General features: G+C 47.3%; 6 protein-coding genes across 8 annotated transcripts; all 6 read left to right on the top strand.

The window, feature by feature from the left end:
* The first annotated feature begins 7,490 nt into the window (after positions 1-7,490).
* LOC108157841 lies at positions 7,491-8,844 on the top strand. The gene has a single exon (XM_017290044.2). It carries the CDS (start codon positions 7,589-7,591, stop codon positions 8,465-8,467), a length of 879 nt encoding a protein of 292 aa, XP_017145533.1. The 5' UTR covers positions 7,491-7,588; the 3' UTR covers positions 8,468-8,844.
* Positions 8,845-10,930: 2,086 nt separating this feature from the next.
* LOC108157602 (serine protease gd) lies at positions 10,931-12,545 on the top strand. The gene is made up of 3 exons (XM_017289731.2): positions 10,931-11,211; positions 11,269-11,440; positions 11,507-12,545. The coding sequence occupies exons 1-3, from the start codon at positions 10,999-11,001 to the stop codon at positions 12,454-12,456; spliced, it is 1,335 nt and encodes a 444-aa protein (XP_017145220.1). The 5' UTR covers positions 10,931-10,998; the 3' UTR covers positions 12,457-12,545.
* A 490-nt stretch (positions 12,546-13,035) lies between these two features.
* On the top strand, positions 13,036-14,957 carry LOC108157603 (serine protease gd). 3 transcript variants are annotated; one of them, XM_033389719.1, is made up of 5 exons: positions 13,053-13,143; positions 13,193-13,343; positions 13,416-13,584; positions 13,653-14,424; positions 14,483-14,957. In XM_033389719.1, exons 2-5 carry the CDS (start codon positions 13,290-13,292, stop codon positions 14,889-14,891), a joined length of 1,404 nt encoding a protein of 467 aa, XP_033245610.1. In that variant the 5' UTR covers positions 13,053-13,143; positions 13,193-13,289; the 3' UTR covers positions 14,892-14,957. The 3 variants fall into 3 exon arrangements, with proteins under 3 accessions (XP_033245611.1, XP_033245610.1, XP_017145221.2); XM_033389720.1 differs by lacking the exon at positions 13,193-13,343 and having other exon boundaries at positions 13,036-13,143; XM_017289732.2 differs by having other exon boundaries at positions 13,077-13,343.
* Positions 14,958-15,767: 810 nt separating this feature from the next.
* Positions 15,768-16,864, top strand: LOC108157526. Its single transcript, XM_017289630.2, has one exon. It carries the CDS (start codon positions 15,794-15,796, stop codon positions 16,760-16,762), a length of 969 nt encoding a protein of 322 aa, XP_017145119.1. The 5' UTR covers positions 15,768-15,793; the 3' UTR covers positions 16,763-16,864.
* A 283-nt stretch (positions 16,865-17,147) lies between these two features.
* LOC108157525 (enteropeptidase) lies at positions 17,148-19,346 on the top strand. Its single transcript, XM_017289629.2, has 4 exons — positions 17,148-17,425; positions 17,671-17,836; positions 17,904-18,636; positions 18,703-19,346. Exons 1-4 carry the CDS (start codon positions 17,216-17,218, stop codon positions 19,118-19,120), a joined length of 1,527 nt encoding a protein of 508 aa, XP_017145118.2. The 5' UTR covers positions 17,148-17,215; the 3' UTR covers positions 19,121-19,346.
* A 405-nt stretch (positions 19,347-19,751) lies between these two features.
* Positions 19,752-22,079, top strand: LOC108157524 (serine protease gd). The gene is made up of 4 exons (XM_017289628.2): positions 19,752-20,078; positions 20,540-20,705; positions 20,769-21,519; positions 21,577-22,079. Exons 1-4 carry the CDS (start codon positions 19,869-19,871, stop codon positions 21,998-22,000), a joined length of 1,551 nt encoding a protein of 516 aa, XP_017145117.1. The 5' UTR covers positions 19,752-19,868; the 3' UTR covers positions 22,001-22,079.
* Positions 22,080-22,378: the final 299 nt, after the last annotated feature.

Genomic DNA, 22,378 nt, shown 5'->3' with positions numbered 1-22,378 from the left:
ATTATTTCTTTTTCTTAATGTATATTTTCCTATGCCGCATTAAACACAAATCGAGCCTGGCCCCGCGGGCCAGTTTTGATTGCGTGTCCTCGTCCTGGTCCTGGACATTGTATTCTGCTCGCAGTCTTGGTCCTGCTTCTGCTCCTGGCCATGGTTCTGCTTTTGGTTCTGGTTAGTTTTTGAGCTTTGTTTGTTTTTCCTTTCCTTTCCGTCCACACTCTGCGGCTGCTACTGCCACTGCTGCTGCTGTTGTTGTTGCTGTTTTTGTTGTGGGGCTTTCCCTGGAAATCCGATTTATTTGCATTCGCTCTGAGTGCCTGCCCATCGCTCGTCTATTTCCGCACTTTGTTTGTATTTCTGTATGTTTTTGTTTTGTGGTTTTTTTCCTGGTTGATCCTTGCGGCTCGTCCTATATTAAAGGTGCAAGTTTAAAGTTCCAGTCGAAGGAGCAGCAGGAGCAGAAGCACCAGCAGCGGTGGCTTTGGCCTTTAAGCGGGCCTAATTAAGTTGCCTAATTATTTATGGTTGAAACTGACTTCGGGGCACTTTCGCGACCAGGATGCGCAAACAATGTCAAGCAAACAGTTGGCCCGTTTCATGGCCGCCCCCGGCCATATTGATTAGGTGCGTTAATATGGCCAAGATGGCGGCGGATATTCCGCTTGTCGTGTTTGTGTCAAGTGCGCCTCGACGCTGATGGGGCCTAATGGCTTGTGAAGTGCCGCACAGTACACAGTGGCGCAGGCTCAAAGGAATGTTCAGGAACTATTAATAATCATTTAATTTCAGCTACGAATCAGTAATGGGAAGGGAAGACATTCTGAGGAAGATTTTCTGCCAGTCTTTCGTTATTTTAATATGTTAGGGCAATCGATAAACTTTTCTCACCCACAAATTGTTTACTCGATTCTAAGTATATAAATACTTATCATTGCTAAGCTTTTCTTTTTCTATATTAAGAGGATTAACGATTATATGGTGTCGAAAACATCCATAAACATCCACGAGTAGGTAATACAATTTGCTCGAGTTAATACTTAACTTAACTTTAATCTGTTGAAATGCTTTATGTACATATATGCTAATCCAATCGCTAAACTTTCTCCTGATGAATTGTAACTGTTTTTCTGAAACTTTCAAAAATTGGCCTTAACAACTTTCTGAAGCTAAAAGTAGCTTTATTGTAATTCAATTTACCTTTGGAAAAACTAAAAAAATAAATTTAAACTTTTTTTGCATGCTTTCCCATTTGATTGCCAGAAAAGTTTGCTCCACATAATTGTGCAACAAAAGTTTGCCTTATATTTACCTAATATCCACTGTGCCAGATTTCAAAAATCGCCAAAACTTACAAGCAACAAATTATAGAAACACGACGAGATTGGGCGTCGCACGTCAAGTGCATTTTCAGCTAAAAGCAACCGCAGCGAGGATTTCCCAGGAAAATGTGAAGTTTTTCGCGCTGCGCTGTTGGTTGGTAATAAAACGTTTAACGCTGCTAACAGGCAGATCAGACGGAGGGGTGGGCAGGGGGGAAAAGTGAAAGGGGAATAGCCCGGCAAACTTTGTTGTTATTGTTGCTGTCGATATTTGAAAAGTTGCTGGCCAATTTCTTTCAAGGACGTGGAGCAACTGAAATTTGCCGTAATTAACTGAAACGTTTGCATTTTAATAGACTTTGCATAAATTGTGCGTTAAGTTCGAAACAAAACAGTGATGGGGCATGGAAAAGGCAACATTATGAATAAAGTTTCTTCAACTGAACAACTTGTGCCATAATCGATATGTTGAGCTGTGAATGGGGCTGCGTATGGAGCTTCGAACGAAAGGCATACGTCACATCAAGTATACGTAGTGTGGCACCTAGAGAGAGAGAGAAAGAGAGGTGGTGGTGTGGGTTTGTGTTCAGCAAAGCATGACTAATGACAACTTTGGTCAGACGTGTACATGCCATGCCAGCAGTACGGGGGTATATATCATTTCGTTTAGCAAATAACAAATATCAAAGCCAGAGCAGGAACAACATGGAGAGATGGCGACGAGAGACAGAGAAATAAAGATAAATAGTGTTTGGAAATGGTCTCCATGTTTCACTTTGCAGATGGAACAAAAATTGTAGCACACTCGAGAGAAGAGCGACGTAGCTCATGGGAGCATTCAAGTTTGTTGAACAGAAGGTAAGGCAGTCCCAGAGAACGTACGGCCCAAATCAGATGCTTCCCAACACAGTTGCAGCATATGGATGAAGGCGGTACAGCTTTACCTTCTATCGAACATACCATGGAAGCATCTATCTCTAGTCGCCACTCTGTCTTTCTTTTTCTCTATCTCTATCTCTCTCCGTTTCTCTGTGGCTTCTCCTTCTCTGAGCGCATTTGCAACATTTATTGAGTCGTTGAACGAGTTGAATGAGTTTGGGTTTTTATTTTTAAACGCTGGCTGCTGATGGAACCCTCCAGAGCACCCGGACATAGCGACGGGGGGGATATACGGGTTAAATATTGATTTACGACCACACACACACATATACAGTGTGTGGGAGCAGAAAGAGAGAGCACATACTTGGACCCAGGGCGACCGCAAAACAATGCTGCAAACTGGAATTTGTTTTTCAAATTATGTCCTGGCGGGAATTTCTATTTAAATATGCAATATGTAGAGACATATATGTATATACTATAATAGCCCAAGGGGCATGAATGAGTTTGAGGATGAAAAATGAAAACTGTGGCTCATCTGCAGTGGGGTGATTATGAGAATGTTTTGGTCCTGTTCCAAGCTTAACCCCAATCTGTTCCTGCGGCTGGCCAAACTCCATTCAAAACTTCAACATCTTCAAACAGTGAGTGCTGCTCCCCTGCAGGCTAGCACCATCAAAGCACCAAAGCAGTCAAGCGCATGTTTATGAGGCTCATTAAGAGAGGTTCTGCCCGGTTGGGCAGGTCTGGCTCCGAATCTTGGGCCAGATGAAGCACAAAAGGAAGCTGAGTGAATTTCGATTTGGATGGCATACATTACGAGTAGATGGCTGTGGCTTTAAGCGAAAATTGAATGTCAAGTGCAGGGCGGAAAGAGAATGCCTGCAAGCATGCAAGATGCTCGAGTCTGAAGACAAGACCTCGACCAAGAGGGAAACGATGCGCGTCGATGCCAGGAGTCTAGGGGCAGACAAAATGCGCAAATTGGTTTCACTTGGTAGGGCAAGCGTGAAAACGATGTTGTCCTAGTACTGGTAGCACCAGGACCATCACTCGACTTTTTCCCAGCTGTACAGGAAAACTTTACTCAAGTTGCGGGAAAACTTTTCCGCCTCACGTTGCACATTCGACTCACGGCCGGCCCACATGGCGGATGACAAATGTGCCCACTGCTGATTCGCAAATCGCTTCCTCCGACCTGGAGCATTAGAATAAAGCAGAGCTGCAGTATGACTGAGATGGGCTTTGGGTCCGTGCTCTGGGGCTCCACTCTCGACACCCGAGGTGTTGGTAATCTGTTCTCCGGCCTCGATTATTGTTACGGCTGTGTGCTGTGTGCGTTGCCCTCGAGTGTCATAATAATTAAATGGAATTAATGCCAAGCCAGCCAGAAATTCATCACGCCCACAATCAGTTGCGTGCCGCACTCGCTTTGTTATTCAAGGTGGCAGACTTATTTGTAGGCCAGTCCGGCTACGGGTCCTGCTTCAAGACCATCTCTTGCGGTGCCTGTGAGCCATTGCTTTGTTTTCCTTATGGATTCCTGGCCTTGAACTAAGGATAAGGATGCCAAGTCTTGCTCCGGCTTCTCTCTCTCTCTCTGTGTCTCATAGGGAAATCACACCCACACACTCTGATTGTGGGTACTGGAAAAATTCCTTGAGAGCTTTTCATGTGTGTGTGCTACCTTGGGTTCCGCTGCCCACGCCGATGTGGAGGCCATGTATGCTTTATGGCTCATACCCGATTCCCATTTCTGGGACCCGAATAAACAAAAATTGAATATTTAAGCTGGCGTTTAGGTCTACACTTATTTATCAATGCCAATAGCTCGCCTCGATCCCAACTATGATTCATGAAGCGAAGATTTCCTTCGGACAAATTGCCTTCAGATTGGTCTTGGGTCCACTCAAAAAACTTTACAATTCCAGGTAGGAATATTTTAATAAATTAATCAAAGTTCCTGCATAAGAAACGAAGAGGTACAGACCCAGGAACCAGGAAACTTGAAACCTAGAAAAGATAAAGTACAAAACCACCAACACAGTGGAAATTCCGTAGATGTGCAGATGTGCAAACCGCAGAATTTTTGTATAAGTTTCAGACAGCACCTTTATTTGCCAGAAGTTCTTGCATACAAAGAGAATTCCCCAATCTGAAATGTCACTCAGAAACTCGACTTTGGTTGAGTGTACAACAATATACACATATGTATGTATCTCTAAATAAATGTCTGCATGTCTCTTTTGTGTTGGAAAAATTCCAGACAGTTTGAGCTGAGCTCCGACAGTTGGAAAATATTACAAATATTGAAACCAGACCGTACCAGATGCTTTAAATACGACATTCACCCACAGATACACTGGGAGAAAAAACTGTATTAAGAATTAAGGTAATATAAGGTTTATTAGGTACTTTCAAAATAATATTTCCAAAAAACGCAGACCCTTATCGAATAGTTCTTAATATTCAAAGTACGCTTCGTTTGAAAACTAGTTTTTTTCAGCGTAGTTCAAAAATAACAGCTATAAGCGTGTGTTTGCCTGGGTGTAATTGTGTGCACTTGACTGAGGCTCTGATTTATGTACTTGCAAAGAGCCGCATACGAGAACATTGCACTCGAATCCCCTAATCAATGATTGATGGCGGGGCATTGGGTACATCCATCATGCGTCTCACGCCTCAGCGATAATTTGATGGATATTCAATAGTCAGGCAGCGGTGGCGTGGCTCCTATTCGCCCTGTGACATGCCCTGAAGTTTATACATTCGAAATGGCACTTTGGTTTCGGTGGCAAACATTTCAGTTGCAAAAAATTCGGAGGCGAACATTTTACATGCCAAAATGCTGGCTTTTGATTATTTATGCAGTTATGCAAGAACCTCGAACCTCGACACGAGTTCAAAGTGCATTCACTGGTTGCTGCGGCTGGCTGCTCTGCTGCTGCTGTTGCTGCTGCCGCGGTCCACCAAGTCAAATGCATAACCGAATAAAGTTCGGGCTCAACTTGGTTTACCCGTTGCTCGTCGTTGAGTCCAAGGGTATACGTATACTTTATTCGTGTGAGTGTGGCATACGGAGAAAACCGAGTCTATCTAGCCATGTTCGTCTGGTTTTCCATTTGTTCTTCGAGGCCCTTTCGAGCTACAGCTACAAATGGGGTTTTTCATTTAGTCTTCTCTGATGCTCAGGTAGAAGGCCGTTGAAAATAAACACAAAGTGCTGTGGCATTCACCTTTTGAGGCAAGTTTTGCGAAACTGCTGCCAGCAATGAAAATCTCTTTGGCAGCAGTGAACTTTACTTAGATCATTTTCTGCTGAATAGCGGGTATCCCCTAGTCTTAACAGCATCTTTCCAAGCCACAGTTTGGTTTATTTTTCTTTTTGATGTTGGGGGCTGCTCTCCATTTGTCGAATGCTTAAAGCCATTTGAAAATGATTGGCTTTTATGTCAATAAGCGTCTCGGTTGCCCTCACTTGTTTCTGTGCCATTTTTCCTGTTTTTAGTCCCGCTTTTTGCCATGGCTTATTTTTTGTACTCTCAAGTTTTTCATTCTTCTGCTTTCTGTGTTCGCGCTATTTTCTGGGAGTCTTTCGACTGTGTCGTTATTTAAGTGCCCCAATAAAATACAATAAATATACTCATAAATTTTTATACATTTATATCATGTGTACATATGTATATATGTTAGTACATCAGCGTTTTTGTGTAGCTTGCAGCCAGAGGAAAACAAAAAGTTGTCGCGTTTTAATAGACCAAAAAAGAGAAGAGCCAATATTTTTGATACCCCCAGTTTCTGGTCACTTAAAGTTTGTATTTTCCCGAAAAGGGAGCTTAAAATTTCACTTTGATATCTCGATGGCGGCCCTGGCAGAGCAGCTGCCAGAGCCCTGATGCCATAAATCTTCGAGGCCGCATCCTGCCACATGCGTGGAGTGGAGCCTTGGAATTAAATTAAAACGTGTGCCTCTGCTGCTCCAATTTTCACACCGCAGCACATCTCTGAGGTAGAGAGTTTTTCCAAATCAAATTTGCAATAAGTTGTTAAACATCGAGGCGTAAAAAAAACATTCGTCACTCATTTTTTGTGTGTGCATAAATCTAAATTCAAACCTTTTTCGGGTTGCGTTTTGTTGCTTTTGTGTTGCCAAGTGGCACGCACAATTGATTTATGAAAATGTATTGCCCACATGTGGGTCGCACACTCCCAAAACCATCCACACTCTCACACACAGACACGAGTTTTCCGTTTGATTAGTGCAGGCGCCCTGCGATAGGCAACAATTTCGTTGGCGAAATTAAAGTCTGCCACGGCAGCGGCAATAAAATCAAAGCCATAAAAGCTAATGAGCCCGAAAACTCGTCGTCGTTGTTGTCACAGCCATCTCCACCCTCCAGCACGCCCAACAGAATATCTAATACATGTACATATGTACATATACGAGAATAATCAAAGTCGCTTGCGCCTGCACTCTTTCATCCCCGCAGTGCTGATAAAGTGCAAGAATATACATAAGTATTATACGTGTACGTGCAAGTCTTACAAAACTTGAGACTTAAATAATGGTCGAAATCGGCTAACGTCAACAGAAATGAATAAGAAATTTAAATTGAGAAAATTAATTTGTCCCCCTTTTCATTCGAATGTTTTAAAGTGGTTAAGTCTCCAAATAATGGGTATCCTATAGTCAATACATCAGGTATTCTGTTCTTACTTGTTTCAGCTCGGTTTAGACCATAAAATGATGGCGATCGACGGCTACCTACGTCAGGGAATGTCATAAAATTTACGCAAATTGTTGTTTTTCCTGATTCCGATGCCCGATGCCGACGTAGATGCCTGATGCTTGCTTACCGTTATTGCCTGTGAGTGTGCATAAATCGAGCCAAAATACAAACAGAAAATATATGTATGGGAAGATCCGAAGAAGGCCATGCAAGGGATTTATGCACTGATAATAAAATGGAATTGTTGCCCATACACTGAAAGATTTAGGATTGAACAACGGGCCTCGAAATACAAACTCACTTTAACTTGTATTGAATTTAGCAATACACAAAAATTACCTATATACGAATTGCTAAAGGTCATCTGTAGAACGCCCAAATATGATCCATATGTGGATAAATTTGTAAATTGTCCAAATAATTAATGAAAGTATCTTTGGTTTAGTGTGGCGACCGTGCTTCTATTACATTCCACCTCAATTTTCGAAAATTTCATACCCTCTTGAAGTTTTTCTCGGTGTACACCTGCCTTAAAGCAGACTGACACTTGTAGAACACATAAGTAACACTAAACTCAAACGAAATCCTACCGTCGAGCTAGACACATATCGTAAACATTTGATCCCACAACATTACAAATATAAATTCTAAGTGGCCGAAATGGAAACCCACCATAAAGACTCCTCGAAGCAAACAATGGGCAGCTCTTTCTTTCACGACCTGTGGCCCCAGCTGTTGGAAGAGAATAAGTGCCACATTGAGAGCAAGTCAGCTGTCTTTTTTGTGCCCCGCCAACCCTTCAATGAACTGCACTTCCACTCCTACCTGGCGGATGCGGGGTATCCGGACTACGTGTCGCCCCACGAGATGCGCTGCTGCGAAGCTGCCAAGAGACAGGAAGCCGCCGAGGAGGAGGCAGAACTGGCGGCCAATGCAGAGACCGAGGGAAGGCAGGACGCTGTCAATGCCGATTTCAAGCAACGCGGCTCCCAGGCCATCCGGCGCGTGGACAAGATGGTGGACCATCTGCGGGAGGCGCAGGAGCGCCGCCAGAAACTGGCGTACGCGTTCGCCAACCGCAAGTATCCCTGGACTATGCAGACGCCCAAGCACGAGCTAAACTTCGAGATGACTTCCGAGCAGAAAACTTGTTTCGTGCTGCCCATGGAGAGGAAAATCCTCGATGAAATTCACGACCACGGGTGCAAGCTGATGATCATCGATGTGGGCAAGGATGTGGAATTGAAAGATTGCCACCGCTGGATAAAGTTCCGGCCGTATATTCAAATGTTGGCGCTGGTGCGGACCAATCAGATGGAGCGGTGTCTCCAGCTGCTGGGTGTGTTCCACACCCTGGTGGTGGAGGAGAGCGCCGAAAACAGCTGGCACGATGAACTGCATGCCTCTCTGTACTCTGGACTGAAGCAGGCCAAGAGACTGCACATCCTCAAGGCTTGTGGCGAGCCTTTCCTGTTCATATTTTCGCGGTTCCGTGGGATTTGTACCTGCGATACCTATGCCGTGCTCCGCCGCCTCTAGAGCTACACACAAACGCACTCGTGGAGGCGATTCTAGGTTTCCTAATTTGAATCGACTCTGATTTGAAGTGCCCCGGTTTCCTGGCAGCGTTCGCTCCAATTAGGCGTCCCACATAGAGTGCAGTCGGACGCACTTCCGCCCCCCAGCCAGAGCCAAAGCCGGAAGCACTTCACACCTCAATGTTGCCGGGAATGTGCCAGCCAGCCGTCGAGTGGTGTCAAAATGCCTCCGTCAAACTGCCAAAGCCGGGTGCCCGGGTGCGATTTATAATTTTATTTGCCAACAAAAAAGCAGCGAACATTTCGCGCCAAATCTCAACAAATTATTACAAAGCTTTGCCAACTTGGAACTGATTATAAAAGTTGCGAACAACAAGAGGGAAAACTGGGAAACCCTGCCAGTGAAAATTGAGTTTAAGAGTGTAGGGACGAGGATGATGTGGGGGACTCGGATCGAAGGCGCTTTTCCTCCTGGCCTTACTTTTTTGTTTCGCTGGCAAAAGTTTCGGGCGAGTGCGTTGTCGCTACTTACAGAAGTACACAGGCATCATTTTCAATAGACATTCGCATAAACCACCTTGCATTATGTTATTAAAAGTTGCCCCAGTCGCAGTCCTGCCTTATAAGAGCCCCAAGTTTTCTTCTAAAAAGTATTTGCAAACTAGAGATGGGCACAGGACTCAAATTAATAAAAGGACTCTTTTCGTGCGGTCTCGGGCCTAAGGTTAGAGCGCAAAAGGACCCGAAGGTCACAAAACGTCTTTAACAGTACCAAGCACTGCAATACAACATATTCTACTTATAATTTATATGTTTACTGCTCCTTTATTTGTGCTTTCTGCATTTTGTTGCCTACTAAGGTTTCATACACTTAATGTAATTTCCAGAAATGGTTTTCGGTTTTTTAGAAACCACCAGACCAGCCCAGAGTTTATAATGTACTTTTCAGTCACTTTAATATTATCTTCAATATTACTGCAGCTTAAATACATTTTGTTAAAAATATTGAACACTGAATACTACACATTCACAGTGACTTTTCAGCACCATTAAGTTCTGAATGTTAAATGTAGAATAAATTCTGAGAAATTTGGGTATGCTTCTACGCTCGATGGTCCGCAATTTATCAAGAATTTACGTGCACAAATTATTTGGCAGTCATTTCATATTTGCGCACACAAAATGTAAACATGTACATATACATATGTAATACATACTTTGTGTTATGTGTGGCGGTATGTACATTCTGTTGAATAAAATTACAGCATTAGAAAACTTTTTTGGTAGGAGTTTTGACACTACCGTCTAAATTTCATCGGAATCTGATTATTTTATAATTATGGAAATTTCCATGGCCTCTAAAATTTCTGTTTCGCGTATTTATTTCTCTTCGGATATATGGTTTTTGGATTTTTCCATTTAATAATGAAGTGCATTTTATGGAGCTCATATCTGACAGCCGCAAAATTTCTGCACATAAATTCAGGCAGTCCATCATCGGATTTGTTGGCCCGTATATCAAACATTTACTTTAATCCGAATAAATTCGGAGAATTCTGTCAATTTTCTGGGAATGAAAAGCTATTATAAAAATCGAAATCCCATAATTACAACCCCGGTTACTATTTTCCCCAACTGTTGTTTTTCTTCTTGGTTATTTTTTTTTAATGAAATTGGGGTGCTTTTGCCTGTTCTCAGATTACACTAGACTTGAGTGTAACTAGACAGTGTAAGATTTTCGAATGAAGTTGGCGATTGAAAAACATTTTTTTTTCTCGAATTCTGATTTTATTATGTGTTTACAACCCTTGTTGATGGCTTCTCCTGGCTGTAATTGGCTCCTGTCACTGCAATTATCCCGATTTCCATTAGTTGATCCCAATATCTAAGTTTGTCCCTGCAATATGCAATGATTTTGACTGTCCGGCTTGCTCAAAATATCAACGGGCTTAGCCGGGCCGTGGCTTATAATTTGGTTTCGTGAATCGGCTGGACTGGGTCTCATATTAGAGGCCTCCATTATGGAGGCGCATCTATAATGGCACCCATTTAAACTTCAAACACCCTGTTCCGGAGATCGGGGAATGAATATAGGAGACGAACGGCAACCAACTCTGACGTATTCACAGAGCGAGACCAATTTCGATTTCGATACAGAGGGGAAACAAGTTCTGGAACCAGTGTTCTCAATCCTATGAATTTGCTCTGTCCAAAGCTTTCCTGATAAGCTGATTGAATAAGAATATATAAATAATTTGACCCCCGCTGGTATTTGAGTATTTGAGTCAGTGAGTATTTGAGTATGAGCACTGGGCAAAGCCCGCAGCCAAGCGGGCCAGCGGCGGGAAGTTCTACAACCTCGAGAGAGCTAAGAATCGCTGGAGAGAGATGAATATGATTCTCTATCTGATGGACCTGATGGAGAGTGCATTGAAGCTCGTTCAAGCGTTAGTCGCGATAGTCGTTTTGTAAGTGCAGCCAACAGTTTCAGAGTTAGTACGCGCTGTACCCTAATCAACATCGGTTCTCGTAATGGCCATAGCACCGGTGCCCCTGCTGTTTGTTTGTCTTGGTCTGTGTCTGGGAACGTCCTTGGCACAGACGGTGCCGTCCCACAATTGCGGAGACCTGTTCACCTATATGCGTCGAGGGGATGGTTCAATCATAGGTGTTTTTACACCCCTTCAGGACGGCCTCACAAGTCTCGACTGGAGCGTTATGTTCACGGCGCACGGAACTAGTCAGGTAAGCAGATGACTAAATTCCATTATCAATATCAACCTATATCATTCCATTCCGTAGGCGCATACTGTGAGCAGCATGGGCGGGTATCCCGACAAACAGCAAGCATTCGAAAAGATGCGAAGTGGAGGTAGGGGGCAGGCCTTTGTGAGCTTCCAGAACTACGGCAACGAGTTGCCCAAGCTGATCAAGGTGGAGCTCAATGGTCACGTCTATTGCAGTGCCTCCGATTGTAAGTACGATTTATGGGGTTTTCTCCACACATGTGCTGATCCGTTTCTTTTCTCCGACGCCACAGATGATGCCCCCTCCAGTACAATGACACGCGGATGGAAGGCGTCTGTCACGGGCAGCAGACCAAGTGTTCCTGTGACGATGCCCCCGCACTTCACTTATAGCTCGCGAGCACCTACCAGCACTGGCAGCAATCCATTCCTTAATAGAGCCAGAACAGTTTCCCCACGAACTGATCCGGACTTTGAGGAGTGCGGCGTGGAAGGTTTTACGGCTGCCCAGGCCGGAGGGGAGGTCATTACCAGAGGTCGATTCCCTTGGCTGGGTGCCCTCTACGAAGACAACGGCCCAACGCTGAAGTACAGCTGCGTGGTGTCGTTGGTGTCTAAGCGTACGGTGATCACGGCGGCTCACTGCATCCACGGAAAGAAAGCCCTCGATCTTTGGGTCTATGTGGGACGTCATGACCGTAACACGCATCCCGAGAGCGGAGCCACACTGATCCGTGCTTCGAGTACGCGCACGCCATCGCAGTACGACGGCAACCCAGTGCCCGACTCGGACGTGGGTCTCGTGGTGCTCGACACCGAGGTTGTATACACAAACTACGTGCGACCCATCTGCCTGTGGACATCGCGCATGGGACTGCCAGCCAATGAGGGCGACATGGGGGCCGTGGCCGGCTGGGGCCTAGACGAAAATGCCGTCGAGACGCGTTACCCCAAGGCCGTAAATGTCCGCGTAGTGACCCGGGAGCAGTGCCTAAGTGACATGAAGCGTGCGGAGGACTTCATCACTCCGAACACTCTATGCGCCGGCAACAGTAATGCCCACGGACCCTGCCTGGGCGACTCTGGTGGTGGTCTGATGATCATGCGCAACGGCCGCTGGACACTCAGGGCCATCGTCGCTCTGGCGCCGCGGAAGGGATTGATATGCGATCTGAGGAAATATGTTATATACTGTGACGTTGCCAAGCACCTTACGTGGATCGAAAGCAACATAGTGCAATAGAACTGGACTGGAATGAGTGACGAGTGAGAGATGAGTGAGAGAATAGATAAGAGATTAATGGGAAATAAACAAGTCTCAATCGAATTCGAAGTGTAGTTAGATCTGTTGAGTGGACATTTGAAATATGAGAGATGTGATGTGCTCGTGCAAAAAACAATACCCAGACTTTTTTGTTTGCATAGCAATTCCCACGTTTATTATGCGGGGGGGTTTTTCACTCAAGAGCAGACGATCTGAATGGTGTGGCTGGTAAGGGTACCAGGGGTCTATGGGACTGATTACACGGGTGTACTATTTACACATAGAATTTAGATGAAGAGCCATATCTAAAAGACTTGAATCCTTAAAGTTATGAATGAACCACTCGCATTTGTTCTCCTTATAGCGATATTTTTGTTTGGGAACCTATAAATATGAATATGCTAATCTGAATCGTGGGTATCATGTAGTCGGATTGCGCGACTGGGTCGCTCCAAGGTATCGCTTGTTGTGCGTCTTATTGGCTCTGCACGATGCGGAATTTCCAGTTTACTCAGTGACTCAACACCCGTACCGAGAGCGGTAGCGGGAGATGGTGCTGAGACTGAGCCCGAAGCTGGGGCTGTTTTATTTATTCATCGACGCTTGTCGCGTGCGCAGTGGGGAAAACGGATCCAAGTCGAACTGAAGTCGATATATTCTGGAAAGGTATGGGGCTGAAATTAGCCATAATTGTGTCGTTAATAGCGTTGGCCAGGTGTCAGCTTCTGCCGGAGAACGCATGCTCCGACTACTTCCAGTACGTGAATGATGGCTTCGAAGGCCTCCAGGGGGAGGTGACCCTCCCGAGCGTGATGCGGGGCCGCAACCGCATCGACGTCCGCCTCACCCAGCGGGGGGATCAAGATGTATGGTGGATTGCTATAGCCGTCTCCAGCTGAAACACCGACTGATTGCTTTGCCTCCTTCGCATTCCACAGCCCTCTTCCGTTGGCGCTCTGCGGCCCTATCCAAATGAGGAGGCTGCCCGCTCGACTGGTGGACCCGCGAAATTTCGGATTAATCTCCGGCCGGACCCCTCCACCCGTCTACTGCCCAAGCTGTCTCGCCTCTCCTACAACGATCTTCTGCTTTGTTCGGCCAGCGAATGTGAGTATTCAGCGGACTGGTGGTTGGAGCAGACAGAACGAGTATGACTCACGTTCATTGCTTTTTAGATGGGCCCCCCAACAGCTTCTTCAATCGCTTCTACGAGATTCACGTCAGTGGACAGTCGCACCGGCCGTTGCGGCCGCTTGATCCCTCGTCTGTGTTTGGTCTGTTCCCCAGGGAACAGTCTGGTTTGGAGGTGAATACCCTATTCTATGGCACGCCCACCCAAACTTCGTTTCCCTCCTGGACATCGGTATCGTCCGGAGGCGCTGTGTCTCCCGACTGGCCACAAACATGGCAGACTCAAGCTCCTGCACCTGCACCTGCACGTGCTCCACCACAACGTCCACGTGCCACTCCAGCACCTCCTGCAACGACTGTTTTCTGGCAGCCGCCAGTACCACCACAAGTAACCACCACCGTCAGAGCTCCATCGCCGACCCCCGCCCCCAATCGATTCAATCCCCAGCCCGCCTCGACGCCGGTTGAGTGTGGTCGCGAGGGCAGGCTCTCGCCCTTCATACACCGCGGAAAGGAGTTCCCGCGGGGGCAGTATCCTTGGCTATCGGCGATTTACCACAAGGAGTCCCTGTCCCTGGCCTTTAAGTGCGGCGGCTCCCTGATCTCGGCCAGCATGGTGATCACGGCCGCCCACTGCGTCTACAAGATGCAGGAGGATCGCGTGCTGATTGGAGTGGGCCGCTACGATCTGGACGACTACAACGAGGACGGGGCCGAGATGCATGATGTGAGGCGATTGCTGTGGCATCCAGAGTTCTCCACACGAGTGGTCTCCGATGCAGACATTGCTCTGGTCGCCATGCAGCGGCCCGTAACGTATGTTCATTGTGATATTCTTTCGATTTGATCTCTGATATCTTATTCCCTCTTCCAGATTTAATGACATCATTGGCCCGATCTGCTTGTGGACGGAGAAGGAGAGTGAAACGGTCACCAAATCCGGCTTCATAGCGGGCTGGGGCACGGACGAGTTTGGCAACTCCAAGACCCAATATCCGCGGGTTGTCGAGGCCGAGATAGCCAGTGCCACGGACTGCATCAGCACCTGGAAGGCGTCGGCCGTCACCGAGCGCACGCTCTGCGCCGGCAACCGGGATGGTTCCGGGCCATGCCTTGGTGACTCGGGCGGAGGCCTGATGATCCGGCGGGACACCCACTGGGTGCTGCGCGGCATAGTCTCGCTGGGCGAACGTGGAACCTCCGGACGGTGCCAGCTCAGCCAATATGTGCTCTACTGCGACCTGTCCAAGCATCTCACTTGGATCAACGAGAACCTAAGTTAAACCTGCAAAGAAGCGCGAGATTTGTATACCATAGATTAATAAACCATAAGACACAACACAATCCAATATTTTGGATGTTCTCTGGCCCGCACGTACCTCTGGTCAAACCCGTTTACCGAGTCGCATAAGCTTCTTTTCGCTGTCAGACAGATTATTTGTGTTTGGGAATATTAAGTATTAAGTAATCCAATCAGCTGGCAGAACGAGTTTTCGATCCGTCCCTTACTCTCTCACTGTTTATGCGGCACGGTTGTTCAGTGTTCAGCGGCACTGAGCACTGGGTAAACTAATCCATCCATCCGTGGTCACACTTGCCGTCATGCAGTGGAGTGACTCGGTGCTATTTCTCATCGTTCTATGGACACTATCCAACAGACTGCCGGAACGTGTCTTTGCAGATGACTTTTTAAATACTTCACCAACGTATTTCTCGATGAAGATCACTGAGACCATTGTAAGAGTGGTTGAGGGAATATTCCTTTACCAACGTAACGCACAAGGTGCACACAGGCACCAGTGGTGGAGGTGACACAGTACAGCATTACTAATATCCTGGCAGAGAATGGAACCTGGAAGCTGCAGAAGGAACTCGTGCTCATGCGGGAGTAGACAGATCACCTGTTGATGGCCCTCAATCAGTATCTTCATCGTTTGTCTAATCTACTAAGGGATTTGAAAAAAATATGTATGCAAAAAATTGTTCATCCTCTTTGAATGTGTTGTAGGGAATCGCATTTCTTTCTATTATCTGAATATTTATCTTCTGACCACGTGCTGTCTTGCACTGCACATTGATATACTGCAGTTGATCAAATGTTTGAGAAAGAGTGATGTATGCTTTGAGTAAATCGATCTATATAAGAACTGGGCAATACTAAACCTCTGGCCAGACTGTTGGAGCGATGAAGTGGAGCAGCTCGTTGCTTTGGCTGGCCGCTCTCTGTGCCAGCTATGGCGGCATCTGTGGCAGGGATCCGCGTGCTGATCAATGGCAGGATATGTCTGAGTTGGGAAGACAAGTAGAGGAGATCATCCGCAATGAGATGAGCAGTGGAGCTACTTCCGAAGAGGTCTTTAACTACCTGCACACCTCTTCCAATGAGGTTATTCAACGGGCTGGTTTCGTGGCCATTAATCTGGCTAATAAGATGCAAATTGCCATTACAGAGTTGATTGCCAGCTTTGTTGAGAGTGTAGGCAATGCATTGGGTGAATTGCAGGCCTTTCTCCAAAAGGAGCGCAATACATACAGGAGCCAGGCTTTGCAGGATGCAACGGGGATGCTAACCGAACTGAATGCTGTCATCCTCGACCTGGAGGCTAGCCTGGAGAGAATCAACGGGAAGCAGGCGAACAACGATCAGTGGGAGCTGCAGACAGCGGAGGAGTGGAAGCTCTGGGCCGCAATCCTAGTGTCAAATGTGAGGCAATCTACAGAGGGTGCGGGTACAGGCACCTCTAAGGCCAAGAACATCACCCGGGGTCTCAACACACGCTACGGCCTCCGCCTGCACGCCTGCCAAGAGGGATTCATCTGGGCCCATACTCGATTTAACCTTGAATTGCTGGAGACACTTGAGATCGCCCAAAACTCAACCGATGTCTTGATCCAAGCTACGGTGAATTGTCAAGTTGTTGGGGACGAGTGCCGGAATGCCGTAAGAAAAGCTCTCAAGGGTCTCATAGAGGTGCCTGTGCAGCTTGACGGATTTCGGGATATGGCCGAACATTTGCTGGTTGTAATTGAGGAGAGTAATCAGTGCTTGTCGGAAACATTGGAGGAATACGCCGGGCAGAGACTCAAAGTGGAGAGTCAGCTGCAGGACATCATCGAACAGTACGGGAATACAGTCTCCCCAGAGACAGAATGAGTTGGACAGTTAATTAGTAGACTTCTTTGCCAAATATAAGTAGGATAATATTAAGCAAGTACTAGGTTAAGAGCAGCAAATAAATATCGCATATCAACGAAAGGCAAGCCTTTTAAAGGTTTCCCAAAATTGGAATAGAGTATTTCCCAAACCTACCACCCGCAGATCTTAATAAATATAATTTATCATTGGCAAATCGTAAAGGAATTCCACGCGCTTGCATAATTCCCAGCTACAATGCGGATCCAACTCAGACCCAGAGTCAGAGTAGAGCGTAATAGATTGTAGCTTCAATTAATTGAACTCAAAGTATACCTAGACAAGTGGGGCTCTCTTAGATCGTTGGAGATGAAATAGGCACAGATCATTTGCTAGCCAGCGTTCATTGAGTGAGGTTCGATTGTGGTCGAGTAGATCGCAGAGTGAGACAAATAAGTAACGATTGCAGCTGAAATGGGGAAGCTCCTGCTGGTCTCTGGAATTATCATGACGATGTGCCTCGGCCCGAGCCTTGCACAGCTGCCGGCCAATACCTGCTCGCAGTTTTTCGAGTACCAGGGATATAACAGACAGTACATTGGCCTGGTCACAGTGCGTCACAATCCGGTGGTGAACAATCACACGCTCTTCCTGGAGTTCTCGCAGTCCGGATTCTATAACTGGGTAGGATGTCATCCCTGATCTCGGGTTTAGCCCCAACTTTATTCAGTGCCATTTGCTTCTCTTCTTCTCATTCTCTTATCATTTAATGCGTTTGTGGTTGTGTTTTCCCCCTTCCATTGGCAGTTAATATTGGCTTTGCAAAAGCAAAGCAATGTTAATACTGATCATCTACATATATGTAGCGATCGTTGTAAACAAGATCCGAAAGAGAGCGAAATCATGATATTCTCTTTCTCTTCATTTAGGAATTCGTGGGCAACGTTGCCATAGTGACTGATGATGAGACGGTCAAGACTAATCTCCGTCTGGGCTGGCCTATCCAGTATCGTGTGGACTTTCCCATTCCCAGTCAGCCGCCCAAGGTCACCAGCATCAGGGTGGACGATGTGGAGCTCTGTGGTAATAATCAATGTGAGTAAGGCTCTACCTGTGATGCTAGGAAAGTGATTCTTATACGGAAAGTAAATGGCTCTTTCAGATCCTCCACCGAAAACAGCCATACGGCTGTCGCACACAGTCACCACCTCAATCTCCCCGCTGTCTTCTTCTATTGGGCGCAGCACGGTTCGTGCTGTAGATGCAGTCCAGCAAGTCCGGCCCCAGCTACGGCCATCAGTTCGTCCACCAATCCGAACCCCATCTCCAGTACGACCTTCATCTCCAGTACTTCCTGCAATTGAACCTCAGAGTGGTTTCAACTACGAAGAATTCTGGGCCCGCGAACAGAACAGCACTCAGCGGCCGACCGTTAGTCGTGGACAGGACAGGGTCAGCCCGCAGACCATAACACAGAGTGCACCCGAGAATAGTTGGCCCAGGACTCCTCCGCAAACCTCCTCCAACAACATTGTTTGCGGCCGTGAGAGAACCGTGACCACGCCGTTGATCTTCCAGGGCACCCGATTAGAGCGCGGGCAGCTGCCCTGGCTGGTGGGACTCTTTGAGCGTCGCGAGAGTAACGGCCCTATCTTCTTCTGTGGAGGCACTCTTATATCCGCCTCCACGGTGCTGACAGCGGCACACTGTTTCCGGCAGCCAAACCGTGATCTGCCGGCCAGTCGCACGGCCATCTCTCTGGGGCGCAGCAGCCTGGACATTTTAACGGATGGTGAGTTCCGAGGAGCCTCCCAGCTGCTCATCCACGAGAACTATCAGATTAAGCAGTACACGGAGGCGGATCTGGCGCTGGTCAGGCTGGATGAGCCCGTCAGGTGAGTTCACCTTTAGGTAAATTCTACTCAGAGATTCCACTGATCCACTAACCAACCTTCTTGCAGCTTCAGCGACTACATCGTTCCCATTTGTCTTTGGAGCACGAGAAACCGCATGGATCTGCCGGAGGGAGTCCGGTCATATGTGGCAGGCTGGGGTGCGGATGGGGAGGGCAACGGAAACACGGACGTAGCCAAAGTGACTGACCTCAGCATTGTGTCCGACTCGAACTGCACCTTAGAGCTGCCCCATATCCTCGTCCAGCCGAGCACCCTGTGCGCCAAGAAGGTGGGTGCCGGTCCCTGTGGCAGTGATGGTGGTGGCCCTCTGATGCTGAGGGAGGACGATGTCTGGTTACTGCGCGGCGTCATCTCCGGCGGTATAAGAAATACTAAGGAGAACACCTGCGACGTGTCCAAGCCTTCCGTCTTCACGGACGTGGCCAAGCACATCGGCTGGGTGCGCAGGAACATGTGGAACTGATCCGAAAAGAACTGAAATCGAAGCCAAATTATTACTCTTTCCTGCCTTTTGTGAATGCAATGACAATTAACTGAGAGCTGACAAATTGTTGGAAGACCCAAGCAGAACCGTAGCTTGATTTATTGAATTTAAACTGGCATCTACGCAACGGGTAATTCAAGTCTAGCAACCATTAATCATAAAGTGAAATAAATAAACAAAACGACGAAATGTGTGAACACTACAACCCTCTGTTTGCTGGTAAATTCCATATGTAAGGCATATTTTTTTGGGAGTTTGAAGCTACAGTTTCTGGGAACTGTTCTGGCTGGATTCTTTGATAGTGGCATCTATAGCAAGTTTCTTGTACAGATCCTAAAAGTAAAGAGAAACTCCTCTGTGAGGATTATCCAGTGGATTTCCTCATTCATCACGTTGGAAATCCACAAAACCTTTAAGATAGAGTACTCGTAAAATCAAGTGGCCCTTTCCAAGCGGCTTACGACAGAAACTGAGAGAGAGAGAGAATGCCAACAAGCTCTGTGTGGGGCTGAATATTTGCTCCAATCGAATCTCATTATCGATCTATTCCGCCAGATCGTTCAGCTAGATCGTGCCCCTAACTAAACACACAAATCATTCATCGCTCGACTCTCATTGAGTGCGGTTTCGGTATCGGTACGACTTGTGACCTCGCGTTTTGTGCGCGACTTTCGCAGTTACATTATTTATTTCTTTCCTTATAAATATTTATTGGATCGTATAAGTTATGTGTTCGCTACAACTAGGTCTCCTGCTGGCTCTGCTTCAGATATCTCTTAACTGGGGACAAAACCTACCATACATTGCCTGCCCAGAGCTGTTTGAGTACTTGGCCTACAACCAGGAGCATATCGGGCACATAAGCCTGAAATTGGATTCCACCATTGTGGAGAATACACTCCGTGTAGAGCTTTCCCAGCCAGGTCGACATACCTCTGTAAGTTTTCCCTTTCCAGCTGTTGTTTTGTGCGCTCTCTTATCATGCATTGACCTTACTCTCACATGGGAGCGTGATTTTCCCCTATCACAATTGCGAACTCAATGTTGCAGTAGATTTTCATGGGAATTGCATACCTGATAAGGCCTGAGGGGAAACCCCCCAGTGCTGTTACTTGATTCTCTTCCGTTCCGTGTCGTTCCGTTCTGATCTGTTCTGATCTGTTCTGATCTGTTCTCTCCGGTATGGAACAAAGTTGTGCGACCGGTTTTTACTAAAGACTAGTATTAATATCGCCCGAGCCTCAGCTGCTGTGCTGTCGCTGGTGCTGTTTTGGATGTTTGGTTTTACCAGTTGAGTTATGTTTACGAAGATGGGGGATCTGACGTCGATTACAACTGTTGACGACATCTATACGAGAGCAGACAAATTATGACGCGCTTTCTTTGCATCTCTTTCAGAGCTACCCCGGGGACCTTAATCTTCTGGAGAATGAGGAATCGGTTAGGTATCGTCTGCAACACAATGAACCCATCAACTATCGCGTAGACTTTCCCACGCCAGGTGTTGTTCCAAAACTAACCATGATCTCCCTCAACGGCCAGGTATTTTGCCGTTCTATGTCATGTAAGTGGGGAACCATCTTTCCATCTATGTCTTCATCTGATTCGTTTATTGATACCGTTGCAGATGGTCCTCCTAGTACGAAACTTTCGTTATCACACACCCTGCGTTCCACAGCGCCTTTGCTGAATATCCTGCCACAACAACCAGAACAAAGGCCTCGGCGGCCACAATTTTCACAACAGCCGCAACAGCCACAGCAGCCGCAATACCCGCAATACCCTCAACAGGCTCAACAGCCGGAGGAACCAGTGAGAATACGACCCCAACCTCAGCCTCAGCCTCAACCCCAACAGCACCAAGAACCATTCCGACCACGTCCAGGACCAACGCCAGCTCCACAATTTATCCCAGAATCGACTGCAACCACCACACAGCGACCCACAGCACCATCAGCATCTCGACAACGACCATCAGGAAACAGGCCCCAGACCCTGGGACAATTGAATGGAGTCTGTGGCAGGGAAAAGCCCGTCAGTACGCCGCTCATCCACTTCGGGCAGGTGGTGGAGCGGGGACAGCTGCCCTGGATGGTGGCCCTGTTCGAGCGGGTGGGCAACGAATACAACTTTTTATGCGGTGGCACCCTTATCTCAGCTCTTACCGTGCTCTCGGCGGCACATTGCTTCCGCTTCGGCACCCGCAATCTGCCCGCCTCTCGCACGGCCGTGTCGCTGGGACGCACCACCCTGGACCTGCTGACGCCAGGAGTGGGAGCCCGGCGAGCAGTAGCCGAGCTTGTCATCCACGAGCAGTACAATCCCAGTATCTATACGGACGCGGATCTGGCGGCGCTCAGGCTATCAGAGCCAGTGGAGTAAGTGCTGCAAGAAAGATCCTTTAAGAGTAATCTTAACAATGTTTATATTTTTAGTATCGGCGACTATATCCGACCCATCTGCCTGTGGAATGATAACTATTTGCTCGAGCTTCCATCGGGCCACAAGTCGTATGTGGCCGGCTGGGGAGAGGATGAGCGAGGCAACAGGAATTCTCGGATCGCCAAAATGACGGACACGGACATCATCACCCAGCCGGAGTGCCGGGGAAATCTCACATCTGAGAATGTGCGCTTCGTCACCTCACGCACCATTTGTGCCAGTAATCGGGAGGGAGCCGGTCCCTGCAATGGGGACTCTGGAGGTGGGCTGATGCTCCAGGAGTCGGACATATGGCTGCTGCGCGGAGTCGTCTCCGCCGGACAGCGGCTGAGCAATCGTTGCGACCTCTCGCAGCCCGTGATCTACACGGATCTGGCCAGGCACATCGAATGGCTGCATACGGTGATGTGGTTCTGAGGGGTTTCCCCAGAAGATTAGTGAATAGCTTATATGAATCCAGTGCCAAAATAAACGCTAGCCTAGTTTTTTACATTAAAATTGAAAGATTGCCTCCTCGACTTGTGGCTCTGTGCCAGCGGCAATTTGTCAAAAGCTGGAAATTGTCGCCCATTTGGATGCGGTTGCGGCTGTCGTCTCCTAATGAGACCTAATGGAGGCACCCGGTCGCCAAACGCAAATCGCAGGGCGCAAGCAATGCTCAAAAGTCGCGCACTGTATAAAAGACGCGCCCTGTATAAAAGTCGCGCCCAGCAAGTGTGCAGAAAGTCGCACTGCGAAAACGCTCCAAAGTCGCCCACAAGAAAACGTATAGAAGTCGCGCCTAAAACGCTTCTA

Source organism: Drosophila miranda, chromosome 2 (genome assembly GCF_003369915.1).
Source record: "Drosophila miranda strain MSH22 chromosome 2, D.miranda_PacBio2.1, whole genome shotgun sequence".
NCBI classification, from domain to species: domain Eukaryota; kingdom Metazoa; phylum Arthropoda; class Insecta; order Diptera; family Drosophilidae; genus Drosophila; species Drosophila miranda.
The sequence above is the reverse complement of the archived record's forward strand: the minus strand, read 5'-3'. Positions and strand labels throughout refer to the sequence as shown.